The 19,880-nt window shown below is 37.9% G+C and overlaps 1 protein-coding gene across 1 annotated transcript in view; it reads left to right on the top strand.

Annotated features, from left to right (window-relative positions):
• Window positions 1-19,578, top strand: part of znrf1 (zinc and ring finger 1) — a 43,568-nt gene extending 23,990 nt beyond the window's left edge. Inside the window, exons 2-5 of the mRNA XM_065291625.2 lie at window positions 2,591-2,686; window positions 14,207-14,312; window positions 17,089-17,180; window positions 18,980-19,578. Of these exons, the coding sequence (XP_065147697.1) occupies window positions 2,591-2,686; window positions 14,207-14,312; window positions 17,089-17,146 (260 nt within the window). The 3' untranslated portion in view covers window positions 17,147-17,180; window positions 18,980-19,578. The remainder of the gene's footprint in view (window positions 1-2,590; window positions 2,687-14,206; window positions 14,313-17,088; window positions 17,181-18,979) is intronic.
• Window positions 19,579-19,880: the final 302 nt, after the last annotated feature.

Here is a 19,880-nt window from a genome sequence, read left to right as displayed (position 1 = left end):
ATTAACTCAATTTTTTGCATATAATGGATTTCTTTATGCAGTTAATTAATAAACAATCGGTATCGGCCTTTCTCATGCTACTGCCGATATGCCGATGGTTTCAAATTCATCAAAAATCGGCCGATATATATAGGCGGCCAATACATCGGTGCATCACTACTTAAAACAAAAGTCTTGTTTGATCCATGCAATAAACTGCAAACCAAACAATAATGCCAATTTTTAAAGAGCACCTATTGTCCGATTCACGTTTTTCCATTGGTGTGTAAGTGTGTATTAGTATGTTAACAATATGCAAAAGGTACAAACCCCAAAGTAAACAATGATCTGAGTGATCATCTCCAACGTGAATCTCTTTTCTTGGACTAAAACAAACACACGGATTGTAGGCAACAGTTTAATTCCTGGGATTGGTGATGTAGACAAGACCGATATTATCATAATTCCTACCGCTTGGACTCACAGCCTGTAAGTTAACTCCTGTTAGCATTGCATTGTGAGCGAATCTTTCAAACACGGTAAGGAGCGTCACATTTCCGGCTTATGTCAGAGGAATTCAGGCCAATCACTGTACAGATTAGCTGGCCAATCAGGGACACCAAGCTTTTCAAATCCATGCGTTTCAGGAAGAGAGTGAAATCTGGAGCTACAAAAATGTACCATATGTGGAAAATAATGTGTTTTGTTAACCATAAACCATGCAAACACATGTATTATACCAAATACACAAAATAACGTTGTTAAACAATGAAACAGGTGCACTTTAATGTATTCATTTACTAATTTTGTAAAATTACAGTGTTTTTTGATCCGAAACCTACTTGCCGACCCCTGCCATAAACTATCAATATATAGAAAAGAGCTATTGTGTGTATCTTTTTTTTTAGGGTGGGTAAATAAATAACAGATTATTAATTTTACCAAAAACTTCAACAAAAGCTAACTAAAGTAAAAAACATGCCTGTAAATTAAAATAAAATAAAATCCAGGCCTAAATATTAGTTGAGAAACACTAAAATTATTAACTGAGACAAAATAATTATAAAAATGTAAGTTAAAATAAATATTTATAAAATAAATAAAATATTTGTGAATAAAACAACATTAAACTAAACTAAAATATATTAAACTTAAAATTTTATATTAGTTAAGAAATAAACTAGTAGGAAAACTAATTAAAAAACGAATAAACTTCGGAGCCGATGGTGTAGTGAGCTCCGACATGTGGTGCTTTCGCACTTTTGGTGACCCGATTTCGACTCCCGGCTCATGGTCATTTGCCTGTCCTCTATACTCACTTTTCAAATAAAGGCAAAATGGCTAAAAAATATAACTAAAAAATTAATAAAAAAATAAACATAAGCGGATTTTCGCATTTGTGCTTGGGGGGGCACCTACCGGCAAACAAGAGTACTGCAATACCCTTTTGAGATTAGCAAGTGTAATTTCCTGGTTTTTACACATGATTTAAAATTATTTTAGCCGTATGCTACTCAGTCCACCCTATAAAATATTAATAAAGAAAATATGAATTCTCATATTTCTAGTTCAGACAAAATCATAAATGGCTCTGCCCCCCACAAATTCCACCTATGCTAATAGAATGACAAATGCTAATAGGAAAAATACTAAAAATAAATACAAAAAAATTAACATAAAAGCTAAAAAGTGTAAAAACAAAAGCTAATTCAAAATACTAATTAAAATAATATAAAAACCAAAATAACTTCATGTTTAACTTTTCGTTTTCTATGTTTCTTAAGGCAAAAATGTTATTAAAAAGTCTTGTGTAACTTATGTTTCAGGCAGCTCCCACAGGGCAAACAACCTGTCTTCACCCTAAATAATTATTAACATAAGCACCAAAACTGTGTTAAAGTATCTCAGAAGTGTTTTTAATTAGATTTTACAATCTCCCTCCGAACCGGGGTTCTGCATCATGGGCACAAAGCTTGTCTGGATGGAAACAGGTTTTTACCATATGTTTACAATGTCTGGTAATTTACCCTCCAGGCAATTGTGAAACAGCCCCTTTTTCATTATGAGTACTCGTTTCTAAACTTGGTGGAAACCAAAAGCTGTTGAATTCACCCAGGAGAAGTGCAGATCTATCATTTGTTTGGCTTTTGGCTCATGTAGTATTTTACAACCACACTTGTACCACCTTAAGTCTTCGACCTCATCAGCTTGCTATATAGCCATGCTGATGTGGCAAGTTTACAGATCACTTGTGAAGGTGAATTCATATATCATTGCATTGTAGAGCAAAGGCTAAACATAACATAAAGCTTGGCCTACTGACAGTGGCGGTCGGTGTCTTCTTTTTTCAAGGGCATTCGATGCGAAGTTCGTCACAACATGTACAGTATGTAAAAAAAACATGATATATAGACAAAAACATTCATTAAAATCATTTTTGTGTGTCATCAAAGTGATCAACAGCCAAAACAGTGCATTTACAATAGGAACACATTATGATGCAAAGGATTATGGGATTGCCAGTATTCAGACTGCTACATTACTGCGTGAATGGGTTGTTTTTTGTTAGTGGGTAACCAGATCTAACAACAGGTTTCTCTTTTCCCTATAGGATTTAAGTGTCCTGTATGCTCCAAATCAGTGGCATCCAATGAGATGGAAGTTCACTTCATCATGTGTCTGAGCAAGCCACGCCTCTCCTATAACGGTAAGCCATCCCTTTTTCAGCCACACATTTAATACAGCACACGCCCAATTTTCCACTTCAACCTTGTGGAGTATGTTTGGTAATTTACTGCTATGTAAAACTATCAGTGCCTCTATTATTTTTTTTTTGTGTGTCACTGTATCAGTTTATCTTTACTTTTTCCATTTTATGGGAAAGTGAACTCCAGATAACCCCCAAATCCATCTCCCTTATGTCTTACAGTCTTTTTAACATGAAAACCAAGGTCATCTGTATTTGACACTTTCTTTCTCGCTGTTTCACTTAACCTCATTTATTTTACTGATTTTTTCTAGTCATCTGTAAAGCATTCACAATCTGTTTTACTTCCATATTGTGATTTAATTGTGAATATTTAGTGGAAAATAAGGTGGGATTTTTCTGATGGGTTTTTATCTATACAGATTCGAATTGATCATTTGTCAAGTAAAATGTTTGGCTATGATTTTATTGGTTATTAAATTGATACAGTATATATGAATGTAGTTGAACTGGTAGAGCATTGTGTTATACTCAAAGGTCATGGGTTTCGATTAGAGGTCGACCTATATGGCTTTTTCTCTGGCCGATAAATCAGGGCAGCCGATGGCCGATATGTTTGGCCAATTTTCTATATGTACATAATAACAAAATGTTCTCATCATTAGCAGATATTTTAAATGTAAAAATGTCACTATTTAAGTCAAAGTATTTAAAAAAATTATGACTGGTCTTTCTGAAGAGTTTTACAACCTCCTCTGCACCATGCATTTATCAGACACAGATATTACCTGACACTGCTGTCATCATCTTTGATCAGTTTTTACCATGGCTTTTATTGCTTTGTAGGATAAAATCCTTATTTGGTAGACCTGATAAATTATTTATTCATCATAAAGTTAACATAATAAATGTCTATGTTTTTTACTTGAGACTGTTATTTAGGGCAAATCTTTCTAAACACATTTACATTCTCATTTCTGAGGCGCTATAAGTGACTGATTGTGCTGACAGTGACGTCTTGTGAATTTAGTGTTGGGACAGATCTGTTGTTTCAACCGTTCATTCAAACGAATCCGTTCAAAGGAGTCAGTTCGCGAATCAGACGCGTTGTGTTCTAATCCAGGATGAGCAGCGCAAAACTGTAAACAAAGTGTTACTGTAACAACACGAAATACATTTCCTCGGTGGATATGATTTGGTCTTCGGACCTTTCGCTATTGTACTGGCTGCTTAATTTGCGCGATCCCGCCATCCTTTACTAAAGCTGTTTGTAAACAAGGCATGGCTGCACACACACAGGACGGGAGCGATCTGCCTTGCAGTAAGAGGCAGCGTCACGAGTTCTACAACCATAGATATGTATATAAAGGCTAGATGGCTCAAGGCGGAGTCAGCTGTGTCGTCACTTGGCGGCCATCTTAGGTCAGTGCTGCCATAGTGCTGCTCCCTGCTGCTGTGGACGGAAGGTGAGTGACATACGCCAACTAAAATGCTCGTAACTTGCTGAATTCTTGACGGATTTACAAACGGTTTGGTTTTTTACAAACGTTATTAACGTGGCTATAATTATGGATGCTTTAACATGTTTCATGAATTTTTTATTTATTTTTAGTATACGTATTCAGTGTCATAGGTACATCTTTGACGTTTATAACAAACCAATCCGTTTGAAAATCGGTAAAAAATTAAGCAAGTTATGGTCATTTAAAAGTACCTGCATCATTAAAACTCAATGCTACGAGTGAGCGAGCGCCCTGTCCTAAGATGGCCGCCAAAATGCGGACGTTCCACTCAATTGGCCATCAGCGCGGACGAGCCATCTAGCCTTTATATACATATCTATGTCTACAACAACGCTTAGGTGCCCGCAGATGCGCCTGCCTATTAATCGGCCTAATTTTGCAGCAAAATCGACCAAAGCCGATTTTTTAAAATATGCCAAAAATCTGCCAATTAATCGGCCGGCTGATAAATCGGTCGACATCTAGTTTCGATCTTACGGGAGCACACTAATCTGGGTAAAGAACCAAAATGGGTAAAAATGCTGGATGTGGGTGATGCTGAAGTGGCTGGTTGCTGAAACCACGCCCATCTACCTTGTCGGTAGTGACAGCAGTGGCAGTTCACCAGTCACTCAAGTGGCCACGCCCTTAATTATGCAGAACTTTAAGGCTTAAAGTGACACCATGTAATTTTTCAACCTTCATAATACATTTTCAAGACCCTTGTGATAGTACATTGACTTTAAATAGGTTGAATGACATGTCTACCATAGCCTGCCGGGGTCTGTATCACTTTTACTCGTATTTTAAAACTTAGGGTTTGTGGTAGTAACCAGAGCACAAAAAAAAACTACAAAATTCGACTGCTTTACGGCATACGTCACTTCCTCCACACAATTTGTTTTTAACGTGAATTTTGCTGGAGGCTACTTAAGGAGTGTAGAGAGCAGTTTCTAATATGTGACTCTGTGGCACAGTCTTTAGTGTCACGGACCTATGACACGGGCGACCCGGGTTCGATTCCCCTTTAAGGCAATTTTTTATATAAACTGTTGATTCATACATAAATGCGATGTTCTTTATAAATTACGGCGATTATATTGCATATAGTTCCCTGTATTCAGATGCTGTGTTCACGTATTTACCTTTCTTTTTACTGTGTCTATGATATTTACATTACAATCCAGGATGCTATAGCACTCAAACTTGCTCACAGTGTAAAACCAAACCCTATTCATTCACCAATCAGATCCGAGCGTTTCTCTCTTCTCTCTTCCTCATTTGCTGCGTTCCGCTGTCACTCGCGTGACGTATTACAAAGCGGCAGACCTAAACGCATCGGTTTACTTGGATTTGGAGCGATTTTCACACAAAAAAGAGGAATAACGAGCGCCATTGCGGAAAATCCTGGTGGCGAGGGAGAGAGAGAGGATGCAACAATATTTGTTTGGAAAAAGGCAAGGAAATACGTCTGGTCGTTTCTGAATTGGAAGGCTGCAGCCTCCGGAGGTCAAATATGCAGGCTCCACACGTCATCAAGCCTGGGTTATTAAGGTAAACTGAGCATTACATTCGCAAGTCATAAGCATACTGCAACAATTTACGATTAACTAAGTATAATAGTCAACTTTGTAATTGTTAATATTGTGAAATAAGACAGTCTTGATGACGTATTAGAAATACGACATCCGGAGGCTGCAACCTTCAGATTGAGAAATGGCTTCTGCCACGACGAGTTCCTCATCAGAAAGTTGTAACATGACTGCGTTTCTCCCTGTTGTCTCAAAATGTTGATCGTTTAGCATTTTAAATGTTTAGTTTTTAGTTTAGTTTTAAGGTTGGCCAGTTCCTTTCCTTTGCGACAGTGCTGCGGCGCTTGTGGGCTCTAGGGGCGCTAGAAGTGAAAAATACGTGTCTAGCACCCCCTAGTGGCCAAAAGTTTCATGGTGTCCCTTTAAGTTATAAAAAAATTTACCTCCTCACAGTTAGCTATGTGAGTGATTCTCACGAAATCCAGACTTGTGGTGTCCAGCATCAGATTTATTTAAAAAACCCTTGAAGAACTTATTTTTGCACATATAAGATTAAGGTCTGAACTTACTATAACCATAATTTTTAGAGGATTTAAAAAATATTTCCTATAGAATTATTTAAATTTTTTAGATTATCATTATCAAAAATTATAATTACAGCAACATGATATTACATTAAATATTAAATATATGCATTTATAAACTCGGTAATGAGAACTTAAAATATGTCTACTTTGTGTACTACGACAAAGAAAATGTCAACTTTTTTCTGAAGAGAAAAAATTAGAACTGCTTACCTGGTAGCCATCTTGAGTGTCACAGTCAATTATGTCCCTTCCAAAAAAAAAATTATTGAATATTGTTGCGGAGGATGAGAAAATTTTTCTTAGAAACATTTATATTCCTTATTATTGTCTCTACATTTACCAATGATCACCAAATACTACATGTTTCTTTACTGTAAATGTTTATAGTATAACATGCACTGAAGCTTTTTATTTTTTTTAGATTTTTTAATTATAAATATTTCCATGTCAAAGAACCCAAATCCAGTCATGGACACGTTGCGGTAATGAAAAATTTCCCCTTAAATGGGGGATGAGTCTTATTTCGCGAGAATCACCCATATTGACCAAAAACACTTTTTTACCAGGCTGTAAACATATTTATTTCTGCTGTAAAGTTGGGCATTTAAACATGGGGGTCTATGGGGACTGACTCTCTTTTGGAGCCAGCCTCTGGTGGACAGTCGGTGAATTGCAGTTTAAGTCACTTCCGTGTTGGCTTCACGAGATTGGAAGGTTGCCCCTTATATACTTATGCATGTATCTGCAAATGTTTAAACTTCACAAAAAATTTCAAGAACTGATGTTGACCCATTGACATGCAGCATTAAATCTGGGCACGCTTCACGGACTGACAGCACATGATAGTTGTAGTGAGTGTAAGTCTTTGCCTGTAACAGCTGTGGGGTGAATAGAGGTCTGCTGCTCGTGACTTACTGACAGATACCTGACTGAAAGACAGCTGTCGAACCCTTGCTTGTGCTAAAGGTGACCCTTGGTGACGCACATACACGTATACTGTATCTGCATTCTGCTTGTGTGAAATCTAGAAAAAGAAGCCACATAGTTACCGAGCCCAAACAGTATGACCAAAATATTATCATGTCCTTTAGATGTGTTGTTTTTGCAATTGTAAAGTGATCATATATAATTATTTCTCAGTCTCTTTATTAGAATACTACCAGGAAATGTGTACGTCGTATTTAAAAGTATAAAAGTATAAACTGAAGTGTCAGTATTTAGGGTAAACTCCACTTCCACTTGACCAATAGCAGGCAACTGCAGGATCTCTTAAACCTAAATAAAATTTAAATCCTAATTTCTAATTAAATTTAAATTAATCTGACTTCAGTCTCCTCAAAAAAGCTCAAGATTTGTTTAGTGCCGAGAGACGTCACAATAAATACTGACTGATACCTGAAGAAGTCATTTAGTTCTGAAAATGTTTTGTTTTTAATTTTGTGTACATATTTCCTGTATTTCTGTTTGTATCTTAATAAAAACATTGAAAAATAAATATGGATGGGCATTAAAACTTTGCTAAAACAACAAAGCTGGTGGTGGTGGCCTAAGAATTTTGCACCGTACTGTATACAAACATAAAGTATATAAATATCTACTGGTGTTTCTAGGAACAAGAAACAGTTGCTTCTCACAAACATCTCATTGCCGTTTTAAAATTTTTCCTGTCTGTTTCCTCTTCAAGTTAGTGGCCCAGCTGAAACACCAGAACACACTGCAGCTAATCTTATTTCCCACAATGCACTCTGTCCCATTGTGAGGCGAGACCAGTGACAGTCACACGTCAGCAGAACTGCTCACTGTAAAAATCGCTGCGTGTGAATCCAGTATGTAAACTCTGCTGGCCTTTTCATGCTCCGATTTGTTCCCACCGGCCTTCCAACTTCTGTTGAACTCTGATCCACCTGTTTTGTAGATCTAGGCAGGTCAAAAATCCCAGCACTAATGGTCCTCTTAACTAACACTAACTCACTAACAAATGTTTTACATTTAAAGATGTTAATACAGAAATATACATTAAGGTGTGTGATAAAAGGAAAGAGAAAATGACTATACTAAACATTTATAAAATGCTTAAGTAGTGGTTAAAATGCGTGAGCTTTTTTATGGTTCGCATTGTATGATATTTAAAGGTGCAATGTGGGATCTTTTGACAGAAATGCAATATAATATACATAACTATATTATCAGTGCTGACCCAACATAATGAACTGTATTGTTTTTATGACCTCAGAATGAGCCGTTTTTATTGACATACACGTGGGTCTCCTTACATGGAAGTTGCCGCCATGTTTCTTCATTAGCCCTAAATGGGCAAACTGCTCTACTGAGTGCGTTTCTTCCCTACGTTGTCTCAGACGACAACATGTTTGTCCTGTGGCAGCTACCGTAGCTTTTCTTTGCGTTTTGAAATTGAGGTTGGTTGCAGCTAAAACACATTACAACTTTAAGTATCCACGCATTTTTTTCTGTATTTTATTAAATTTATGCATTTTGTCCAAAGCGACTTACAGTGCATTCAAACTATACATTTTATAAGTATGTGTGTTGTCTGGTAATCAAACCTATGACATGTGCACTGCTAACCAGTGTTCGAATTTTGTCAAAGCCACCCCCACTTTATTATAAGGTCACCGTGATTTCACAAAGTAACGGTACATTCACAAGGGCGAAAGCGTTAACATTTGACTGAAGGCTTGCCTGAAAATGCCCAACAGCCAATCACAGTGGCCGCAACACAAGCTCCGGTCTTGCATAAACGTAATTGGCTGGCTCGCACTAGGTTATTTGCATAAGGCAATCTGATTGGCTGACGAACACGTTGCCGCTTGAAAAGTTGAGAAATGTTAAACTTATGCCGCGAGCAACGGCAATGACGTGACGTTGACGGATCCACAATTCAGTTCGACAACGCATGGCGTCACCCATTAAAGGGGCCATAGCACAAGCCTTTTTTAAGATGTCAAATAAATCTATGGTGTCTCTAGAGTACATATGTGAAGTTTTGAAAAAAAAAACATAAACAATTTATTATAACAAAATAAAATTGACACTTTTAGGTGTGTGCAAAAATGTGCCGTTTTGGGTGTATCCTTTAAAATGCAAATGACCTGATGAAATTCAAACACTGATCACAATGATGGTGGTTTGTTGTAATTGAAACTCAGTTGTGAAATATTTTCTCTCTCTCTTTTTCTTTGCACGAAATGGCAGTGCTGTGGTTGGATAGTGCAGATTAAGGGGCGGTATTATTATAATAAGAGCTCCTTTTCAAATTTCAACGTCCTATTTTTTCACTTGCTTGTCGAGAATGGTTTACCAAAATTAAGTTACTGTGTTGATCTTTTTCACATTTTCTAGGTTTATAGAAGCACTGGGGACCCAATCATAGCACTTAAACATGAAAAAAGTCAGATTTTCATGCCATGGCCTCTTTAAAAGTAATTGAGAAGCGTTAACGCTTATGCCCCGTGTGAATGTACCGTAAGATGTGATCCTGGATCAACATTTTTTTAAACTTCAATTTACCCTTAACTCAAACCCTAACCATTTTATAGCCCTCAGATTAATGTGAAATAATACTTTGAGAATAATTTTTTTAAAGCTCCTACCCAATTCTAAAATAAACAATCTGTCAGTTCCTGCAGAAAACAGCGTGAGGCGCAATTGAGAGTTTACATTTACTTTTGAATTCGTTTATTGCAAAATTGGGACAAATAATGGACAGTATCGCTTTGTGGCAGCGCAGCATGAGAATTTTAAATTCATGTAGTATTTAATTTGAATTAAAAACTAATTCATATTTTTGAGCTTTATATGGGATCCCTTAATGTTTATAGGGGGTCCGGGGCCACCCCAGCCCCCCTCAATTCGAACACTGCTGCTAACTCAATACTTATCCAACGTAGCTACAGGAACACATCACATATGTCGCAAATAAACAGAAATGGTTGTAGTGTAGGAAGTTGTTATGCTCAGTTGTCTACGTGGTGCTTTGTGAAAATTTATGACACACACACACACACAAACACGTTTTTTAATCTGAAATATCTCCCACATATTATGTTCATTTCCAGTTTATATATTAGAGAATTAATATGTAAAATATGAAAATATTTTTAGTTCAATTTGAATAAAACCTTTCCCCTTAGGCACTGAAAATAAATTGTGTTGCAGTGTTATTCGGGCCTCTTACATTCTCTCTCCTGTTTCTCTCTCTCTCTCTCTCTTATCCACCCCCACCCTATCTGAGAGCTAAATTTAACAGCAGGTATTGAAATATCATCATACATAGTCGTGGCATGAAACAGACACTGGTCAGCTCAGTGGGCCATTTCATACACCACACAAAACTGCTATCAAAGTAATATTGTTCTCATTTTTGGTACCATACAAAAAAAATAATACCATAAACAACAAATGACAAACACACCTGTCAAGTCCTGTAAACTAGTATAACTCCTCTTAGCTGCTGAAGTCACTGGCCGTAAGAGGATAAAACAGGCTCAAGTATGGGATGGCCTGCATCCTGCTGTTGTCAGAGATGTTTGCCGGGACCGCCGTCTGGAAAATCGCAGCGACGCGTGAGGATTTCTTTGTTAGGGGGTTGAATATGTGGACCGTTTGTGTCGTTCAACTAAGCTGATTTGTATTTAAAGCATATGTTTGCCGTCTGTTCTCTCCCGTTTCCCCCAGCTCACCCCATCTTGCTTTTCATCCCATGTTCACATCCTCTTTAAACTGACGTCTGTCTGTTTTCTTTTGTTTACACCGTCATCCCACGGTGATCATGCAAACTTGTGTGCATCCAGAGGTTTAAAATCTGAGCAGGATCATAAATCTGTTCTGGGTTGCCAGATTGATGCTTGTTACAATGCACTGGTAAATGTAGCAGCAAAGGCACATTCATACAGTTTATGGCCAATCCTGTCAGAAAAAATACAAAACTGTGCCTTTTTCTGTCGTTGGGGTGGTACTGTCAAAGGTTCATGTTTGTACCTTTTTCTGACTGCAGCTGTTTTATGAATCATTTTATTTTAACATTATTTTGAGTAGGGATGCACCAATATATTAGCCTATAATCGCTATCGACAGAAAAAAGCAAATTTTCCCACTATCGGAAGATTGTTTGAAAGCAGATGATGATCAGGGCCAATTATATCCTGGCAATCAAAAGAGGGAAAACCCATTTTAAATTGGGTGAAAATGACAACAGAAATGTAGTTTGTAGGATTTCATGACATCATAATTTGAAACAAGGAGTAAAAGCAAAACGGTGCATCCCTAATTTTAAGTGTGCATTTGCTGTTATGGAAAAAAATAGTAAAAACAAAGCAAAAAAACTAATGATAATCCTGACATTTAACCTTTAAAGGATTAGTCAGTTTTCTTTAAAAAAAAAAAATACAGATATTTACTCATCACCATGTCATCCAAAATGTTGATGTCTTTCTATCTTCAGTCGAGAACAAATTATGTTTTTTGAGGAAAACATTCCAGGATTTTTCCCATTTCAATGGACTTAAATGGACCCCAACACAAAACAGTTTTAATGCAGTTCAAAATTGCAGTTTCAAACGATCCCAAACGAGGCATAAGGGTCTTATCTAGCTAAAAAATTTTCATTTTTGGCAAGAAAAATAAAAACTATGCACTTTTAAACCACAACTTCTCTTCTATCTCCGATCATGTGACGTGCCAGCAATACTCATGCAATACGTCATGTCGAAAGGTCACGGATGACGTATGCGGAACTACGCCCCGGTGTTTACAAGTGTGGAGAAAGAGGACCGTTCCGACGTTGTTGTATGTCGAATGATACTTATTAATGTCTTTGTGTCAGTTTATTGTTTAAAATGGTCCGCAAATGTGCGTTTCATGTATGTAACACGTGACCTTTCCACGTCATTACGCAATTACGTGAGGTCGCGCTGGCTCGTCACACAGCCGGAGGAAGATGAGAAGTTGTGGTTCAAAAGTGCATATTTTTTCTTTTTCTTGTCAGAAATGACAATCGTTTCGCTAGATAAGACCCTTATGTTTCGTTTGGGATCGTTTAGAGTCCTTTGAAACTCAGTTGAAACTGCAATTTTAAACTGCATTCAAACTGTTAAGTGTTGGGGTCCATTAAAGTCCATTAAAATTTTTCCTCAAAAAACATAATTTCTTCTCGACTGAACAAAGAAAGACATCAACATTTTGTATGACATGGTGGTGAGTAAATTTTCTGGATTTTTTTTTTTTTTTAAGAAAATGGACTAATCCTTTAAATATAGAATTATAAAAAAAGAAAACAGCACATGCTTAATCTTTTAGACCATCTTTTTAGCTGTTATTCACATCTGCAATTTGACATTTATCCTAAAGCATCATGGGTAAGTGGGTTAACCCTCAATAAAGACCCCGAGCTCGCACTCCATTATCTTTCCATGATTCTCGAACCTTCTGTCAGTACGTGGCACATTTCTCACCTTTACACACACAAATGCACACGCTCAGACACGTATACACTATACAGGTGTTTCCAGGGGAAGCTGAAGCTTACAGAAAAGGATGTGACCCTGTTTCGCTTTCTAGCACATTTCCTCTGTAAACTTGACAAAGATGTTTTACTGGAAACTTGTGAGCATCACGTCCTCACGAATATAGTGAATAATTGCGTCAAAAGCGACTTGTGAGGTCATAAATCATTCATTGTTTAGGACAGGGTGCACTTCCGACAAAAAAATTACTTTTGTGTGGCGGCCTAGGCGCAACCACCTTTGTCGCCTTTGTCACACGACAGCCTTGGAGTCATGTTTTGGGTGGTGAGAGTAAGGGTCCGGGTTGGGATATAAGAAATATCATTTACATTTATGCATTTTGCAGATGCGTTTATCCACAATGCATTCGATCTACAGTATATTTATTTTTCTATCAGTATATGGAATCATGATCTTTGCCATGCTAACACAATCCTTTACCAGTTAATCTACAGAAACACATCATGAAAATCTGATTATGAGAGGTTTATACTGATATCGTTTCGTGTATGTGTGTGTGTTTGAGTCATTACGGGGATCATGCAAGCCTGATCATGCTGCATTTCCCCCTTAAGCTGTTTGGAGAAGATGAGTTCACACCTTGTCTGTCTGCTATAACGCTCACAGCACCATGAATTACAGTCTTTAATGAATACTTACCTTAACCGCTAAACCGTCTCACTTGACCAGTTGTCTTCTGTGTTGAGTGAGAAAAACATTTAAATGCATTTGCATCATTCACTCGCTGCTGCCCCCTGCTGGCAAACAGGTCACTATGGCAAAAACACTGGTTGAATTATTCTGCAATGCCAAACATCTCATCCAGAGATCAGAAATGTGCTGTGGACATGTCGATACTACTGCATGTGCATGTGCATGTAAATATGAATATTACAGACAAGAGTTTTATTTAGGGTTTGCATATGAAATAAGAAAGAGAGTTACATTCATTCATTTGGTGCTTTTATCCAAAGCACCTCGCAGTGCAGTCAAGCTATACGTTTTATCAGTATGTATGTGCATGCATATATAAATATTAGGCCTGTCAAACAAATAAGGCCAATAAATTCGACCTTAGACTCAGTTAAGATATGTTCAATGATTTGTTTATTAAAAAACAGTATATTGACTTCTAAAGAAACTATTTGTACTGCCAATGCAATTCATTAACGTAATATATTTAAATTGTCTATTTGTATGCTTTGTTTTAGCATATGCCATTAATTCGATGAATAATTCAGCATATCAACATGTAATATGTTCAATTGTGATTAACAGTGCCGTGTTATATAACCGTGTGTTATAATGCATAAAGCCGAATGTGTTTTGCTGTCACGGTGGGTCTGAGTATGTGTGTATGTGTGTGCGTTTGTTACAGACGATGTATTGTCAAGAGACGCCGGGGAGTGCGTAATATGTCTTGAGGAACTACAGCAAGGCGACACCATTGCTAGACTGCCGTGCCTCTGTATTTATCACAAAAGGTAAGCTGGAGTTGATCCGTACCAGGCCATCAAATCGCCTGTTGGTTTTAATTGTGCAATTTATGCTTTGTTTAATTATGCAAATGATGATGATTTGTTTATGTCAACACATAAACCAAATGCTTTTAATATGTAGTGAATATTGGAGTGAAAAAGGTTCATTATGTACCCATTATGTCAAAACATGTACCCCAGCTATCACTGGGGCAGTACTCTTTAAAAGGGTCATAATATGTACCATCATGTACAGATATGTATATATTTGGTGCCAATATGGTACCAATTTGAGATTATATATAATAATATAGTCTTTAGGTGCAAAGCTGTACTTTTTTGACAGTGTAGGTATAAAAAGGTTGAAATTATTTTTCCCAAAATGGTTTTGTTGTGAATAAACTTTTAAGCAAGTGTAGCAGCCACTCATTAAAAAGTATTTTGGTTGATTATTGGGGTGATAATTGTTAGTCTCAAAGACTCGAACAATAGACATAATTTTTCCCAAGTGAGGTACACACTGTGGGTACATCCCAATTCAGGGGCTGCGGCCTTCCAATGCCGTATTTAAAGGCCAATGAGGTCACGACGAAGGATGTCCCAATTCGAAGGCTCCTTCACATGCAAGCCTTCAAATGTGGCCTTTTTTTCCTTGAAACCAAAGATCCATAGATGTATCCTTTATAGCCTTGGCTATCCCAAGATTCAATGCGTGCTCGGGTATTTTAAAATAAACATTCAAAACTGTAGTTAAATAAAAGTGTATATTTTGCATGTAATATTTTATGTAATATTATTGCTGCAATATTGTGCATGTTGCTTTTGTATATTTCTAAGGTTGGCGAATTTTACATACAGTTGAATACTAGTTTAATCTTCTAAAATAAAAAAATCTGCCTCCATATTTATTTTAAAAGTCTGATAGGTCTCAGCTGTTGCGTCCCGCTGACAAGCATAGTGCGCGCGGGAACAGCAGGTGACGCAACTCTCCCTGTATAGGCTACACTGTCTCATTCAGTTCGCTTCGTGGCCTTTAAAGGCTGCCGCTTTCAAATATCGAGCCTTGCCTTCAAAGTATGCAGACTTAAAAAGACCCTGAATTGGGATGCAGACTGTGTCTTTACTAGGTGCAACACAATAAACTGTGATGTGAAAAATCACATCTATGCATCTCTGGTGATAAATCATATCCATGTATTTTTGATTGCTTGTCTAAACCAGCTGCAGCCATGACAGGCAACATTTTGTCACGCCATTTGGAATAGCTCTGCCTGTCGTGAAATCTGATTGGCTTAGAATAACCTTAAAGGAATAGTCTACTCATTTTCAATATTAAACTATGTTATTACCTTAACTAAGAAGAGTTGATACATCCCTCTATCATCTGTGTGCGTGCACGTAAGCGCTGGGGCGCGCTGCGACACTTCGATAGCATTTAGCTTAGCCCCATTCATTCAATGGTACCACTCAGAGATAAAGTTAGAAGTGACCAAACACATCAACGTTTTTCCTATTTAAGACGAGTAGTTATACGAGCAAGTATGGTGGTACAAAATAAAACGTAGCGCTTTTCTAAGCGGATTTAATAGAGGAACTATATTGTATGGCGGAATAGCACTTTTGGGAGTACTTCAACTCGCCTGAAAATCCGCTCCCCTTCTCCCTCTCATAATGGGATAGGGAGGGTGTTACTGTGCCGAGTCGAAGTACTCCCAAAAGTGCTGTTCCGCCATACAATATAGTTCCTCTTTTAAATCTGCTTAGAAAAGCGCTACGTTTTATTTTGTACCACCAAACTTGCTCGTATAACTACTCGTCTTAAATAGGAAAAACGTTGATGTGTTTGGTCACTTCTAACTTTATCTCTGAGTGGTACCATTGAATGAATGGGGCTAAGCTAAATGCTATTGAAGTGTCGCAGCGCGCTCCAGCGCTTACGTGCACGCACACAGATGATAGAGGGATGGATCAACTCTTCTTAGTTAAGGTAATAACATATTTTAATATTGAAAATGAGTAGACTATTCCTTTAAGCTAACTTAAGGTTGTGATTTGATGCAATTTGGTTTGATAGTATTTCAACATAAAATATTTTTAATAGAAACAATTATTTGATTCAATTCTGCTAGGGCATGTAGTATTCATTTCAACGTCAAATTTTAAAGAGCACCTATTTTCCGATTCACAATTTTACATTTCCTTTGGTGTGTAAGTGTGTATTAGTATGTTAGTATGTTAACGATATGCAAAAGGTACAAACCCCAAAGTAAACGATGATGCGAGTTATTGTCTCCAACGTAAATCTCTTTTCTTGGACTACAACAAACACGGATTACAGGCAACAGTTTACTTCCTGGGATTGGTGATGTAGACAAGACCGACATTATCATAATTCACCCTGCTTCGGACACCAATCTTTTAAACATGGTAGAGAGCGTCACATTCCGGCTGACATCAGAGGTGTTCAGGTCAATCACAACTTACAGATTTGCTGGCAACACATCACAGATGAGTTTTGTACAAATTGAGTGCATTTCAGGAAGATATGGAAATCTAGAGCTACAAAAATGTGCGTTATGTGAAAAATAATGTGTCTGTTAGCCATAAATCACCGAAAAACACGTTGTATTATTCCAAATACACAAAATACATTTTTTAAGCAATGAAATAGGTGCACTTTAATTTATTAAAGACTTTAAGCTGTTGAAAGGTTAGTATTTTTCAGAGACAATTGACATTTGAAATGAAACTTGAAATAAAATTTGTATCATCTTTTCATTAGCTGTATAGACTCCTGGTTTGAGATCAACCGCTCCTGCCCTGAACATCCCTCAGACTGACTGTCATCATCTAGTTATGCTACCACTGAGAAAGGTAAACACACACAAATTTTCATTAAACAGGAGTCTTTGAGAGTGTCAAACTTTATCAAATAGAAAGTAGCATATTGATCCAAATAAAATAAAAATTACATAATGAAACATTTCAAAATCATTTATTCAGATCTCCCACATAAGAAACCTTCATTCATCCTATTGTATTTTTTTATATATATATATTTTTCTTAATTTCTTCATTTTAAGCAGCATTAAAGGTCCAGTGTGGGTTTTTTAGCAGCATTTAGCATTGAGATTGCGAATTGCTACCAACCTCAATTTCGAAACGCAAAGAGAAGCTACGGTAGCTGCCACAGGACAAACATGTCATTGCCTGAGACCACGTATGGACGAAATGCACTCAGTTTGTCCGTTAAGGGCTACTGTAGAAACATGACGGCGACTTCCATGAAAGGAGACCCGCGGTGTACGTAGGTAAAACGGGTCATTCTAAGGTCATAAAAACAATATAGTTCATTATGTGAGGTCACCACTGATAATATAGTTATATATATTATTTTGCATTTCTGTCAAGAGATCCTCCTAAAATTCCCACATTGCACCTTTAATAGCTGTCAGGTTATTTTCACATGAAACTGAAAAAGATGCTTGATAATGTTTATGTTATGCTGCTTATTCTGACATTATTTCCTTGGTTTTGTATTATAGCCTTGTGAAATTAAATGCATGGTAAACCACCACCCACAGGCAAAAAAAACCGAGATAGTCAAAGTTTTAAATTCATACGAGACATCACGGCTTTCACATAGGACGCGGTGTGCGCTGCGCTATGAAACCCATTCATTTCAATGGCTTGCACCGGCGCGAGGGTGCTTTGTTCTTGCGGTCAAAGTTCAAAATAATTTAACTTTTGCGCTGCGCTCTGTGACGATTACCCGCGCGGCCAATAGAAACTTAGCATCCAAACAAGCAAAATGGATGAAAAGCTTATACTCGGAATTCCTCGGAAGGAAAGCCGTGTCATGGAAACACAAAGCAATTCAAGTTGTCATTTCAGGTGTGTTTTAAGTCAAGTAGCTTGTTGTAGGTAGGCAGCTTAAAGTTGCGTGAAATGGAGATAGGCAACATCAGTCTCTGTATTCCTCATCGACTATTTAACTCAAATATAAACACTTTCACTAATTTATTGAAAACCCCACCTACTTTGGTCTGGCCATCAGAGCACATATCGCTTGGATGCGCTGAACACAACGGCGAGCGCAGCGCACACCGCATCCTATGTGAAAGTATGCCGCATTATGCTGGATTCACACCAAGCGCGGTAGAGGCGGCAAAAACGCCCTATTCACACTTAGTTGAACGCTTTAACATTTTGAGTGTATTCGCTTCATTCGTGCACGGAATTCTAGTCATTCGAGACATTAACGTGAAAATTCGCGTCATGAGAGGGGCTTCTGTGAGCCCCACTTGCTTCCTTTAATTACGTCACTGCTAGAGCAAGCTCCTGATTGGTTAACGCGGTGTGATTTTCCGCCAAAGTTCAGATTTTTTAAATCACGCGTTTCCCAGGGCAACGCTCAATTCGCATCTAGTTTGCACAAATGAGGCAGATTCGTGTCTGCCGCGCTAAACACCTCATTCGCACCGTGAGACCTCCAGGCGCACGTAAACGCATCTTTACATTGACTTAACATTGAAATCACTCGCGCTTGATGCCTCTACCGCGGCTGGTGTGAACGCACCATTAGACCCTTGAAACTCGAGTGAAGACTCTTTTGCTGATATATTGTGAAAACTCGAAATCTCATTGTTTTCCTCTCTCCCAACTTACATTAGGGCACTTTATGGACCTAATCCTGGATATCCTGACACCAAAATAACCAAGCGCAACAATCTACAAACCAATTTGATCACACCTACAGGAAGCGGAAACGTGTCGTCGCGAAACTGAACCAAAAAGAAGAGTTCATCCAGCCAACACTGTCATTGCCACTCCCCAGAAACTCCTACCTGCTGTGTTAAGAGACTGCGTAAATGCTACCAGGCCAAACATGATCACCAGATCTCTGGCTTTTTGCCCCCTCTGTATCATCTGTGTACTTCTAGACATGCGTTTGCATTCACGCTCAGATGAATTTGTTAATGGAAGGTGGGAGAGGGGCGGGGCATATATGGGCGGGGCACAGGCAGCATAACAAGGAAGTAGGAAGTAGCTCATGCTTTGCGGTCGATCCAGAGGCCATATTTGTCCTTTCCGTCAAAATATGCTGATTAGAGGGGGCGTCGCTGGAGCTTCAAATCGTCCAATAAGGAGTTGTGGGTTTGGGGCGGGGTTTGAGGTGCTCATGTGTGTTCGATCAGTGGGTTGGGTCACTCTTTGTTGTTGGACGCCCGTTGGATGTAGATTAACTTATTCTGTGCATGCATGTGCGTGTGATCATGTGTACACAGATAGGGAAATGTATAAATTGTGTGTCCTGTTAGCGCAGAAAGATGTGGGGATCAGGGGTTTATGGCCAAAAATGGAGAGAATTACCCAAGGTTTGTCTTTCAAATGTTTACAGTTCACAGTAGGCGTCTTTCCCCCTTGGATTCAAATGAAAATAAGCTAAAAGCTATTTTCTTTGTTTTACTGCAATTTTTGGGCAGTTGTTATGAAACGCTGACTGTAATATTCAGACAATTTCCCTGTAAAAGCCTTGAGTATGTGTTCAGTGTGTGGATGTTTGTGTGAAAA

The sequence above is a fragment of the Paramisgurnus dabryanus genome, chromosome 23 (genome assembly GCF_030506205.2).
Source record: "Paramisgurnus dabryanus chromosome 23, PD_genome_1.1, whole genome shotgun sequence".
NCBI lineage: Eukaryota > Metazoa > Chordata > Actinopteri > Cypriniformes > Cobitidae > Paramisgurnus > Paramisgurnus dabryanus.
Note: the sequence above shows the minus strand (reverse complement) of the source record. Positions and strands in the feature narration are given on the sequence as shown.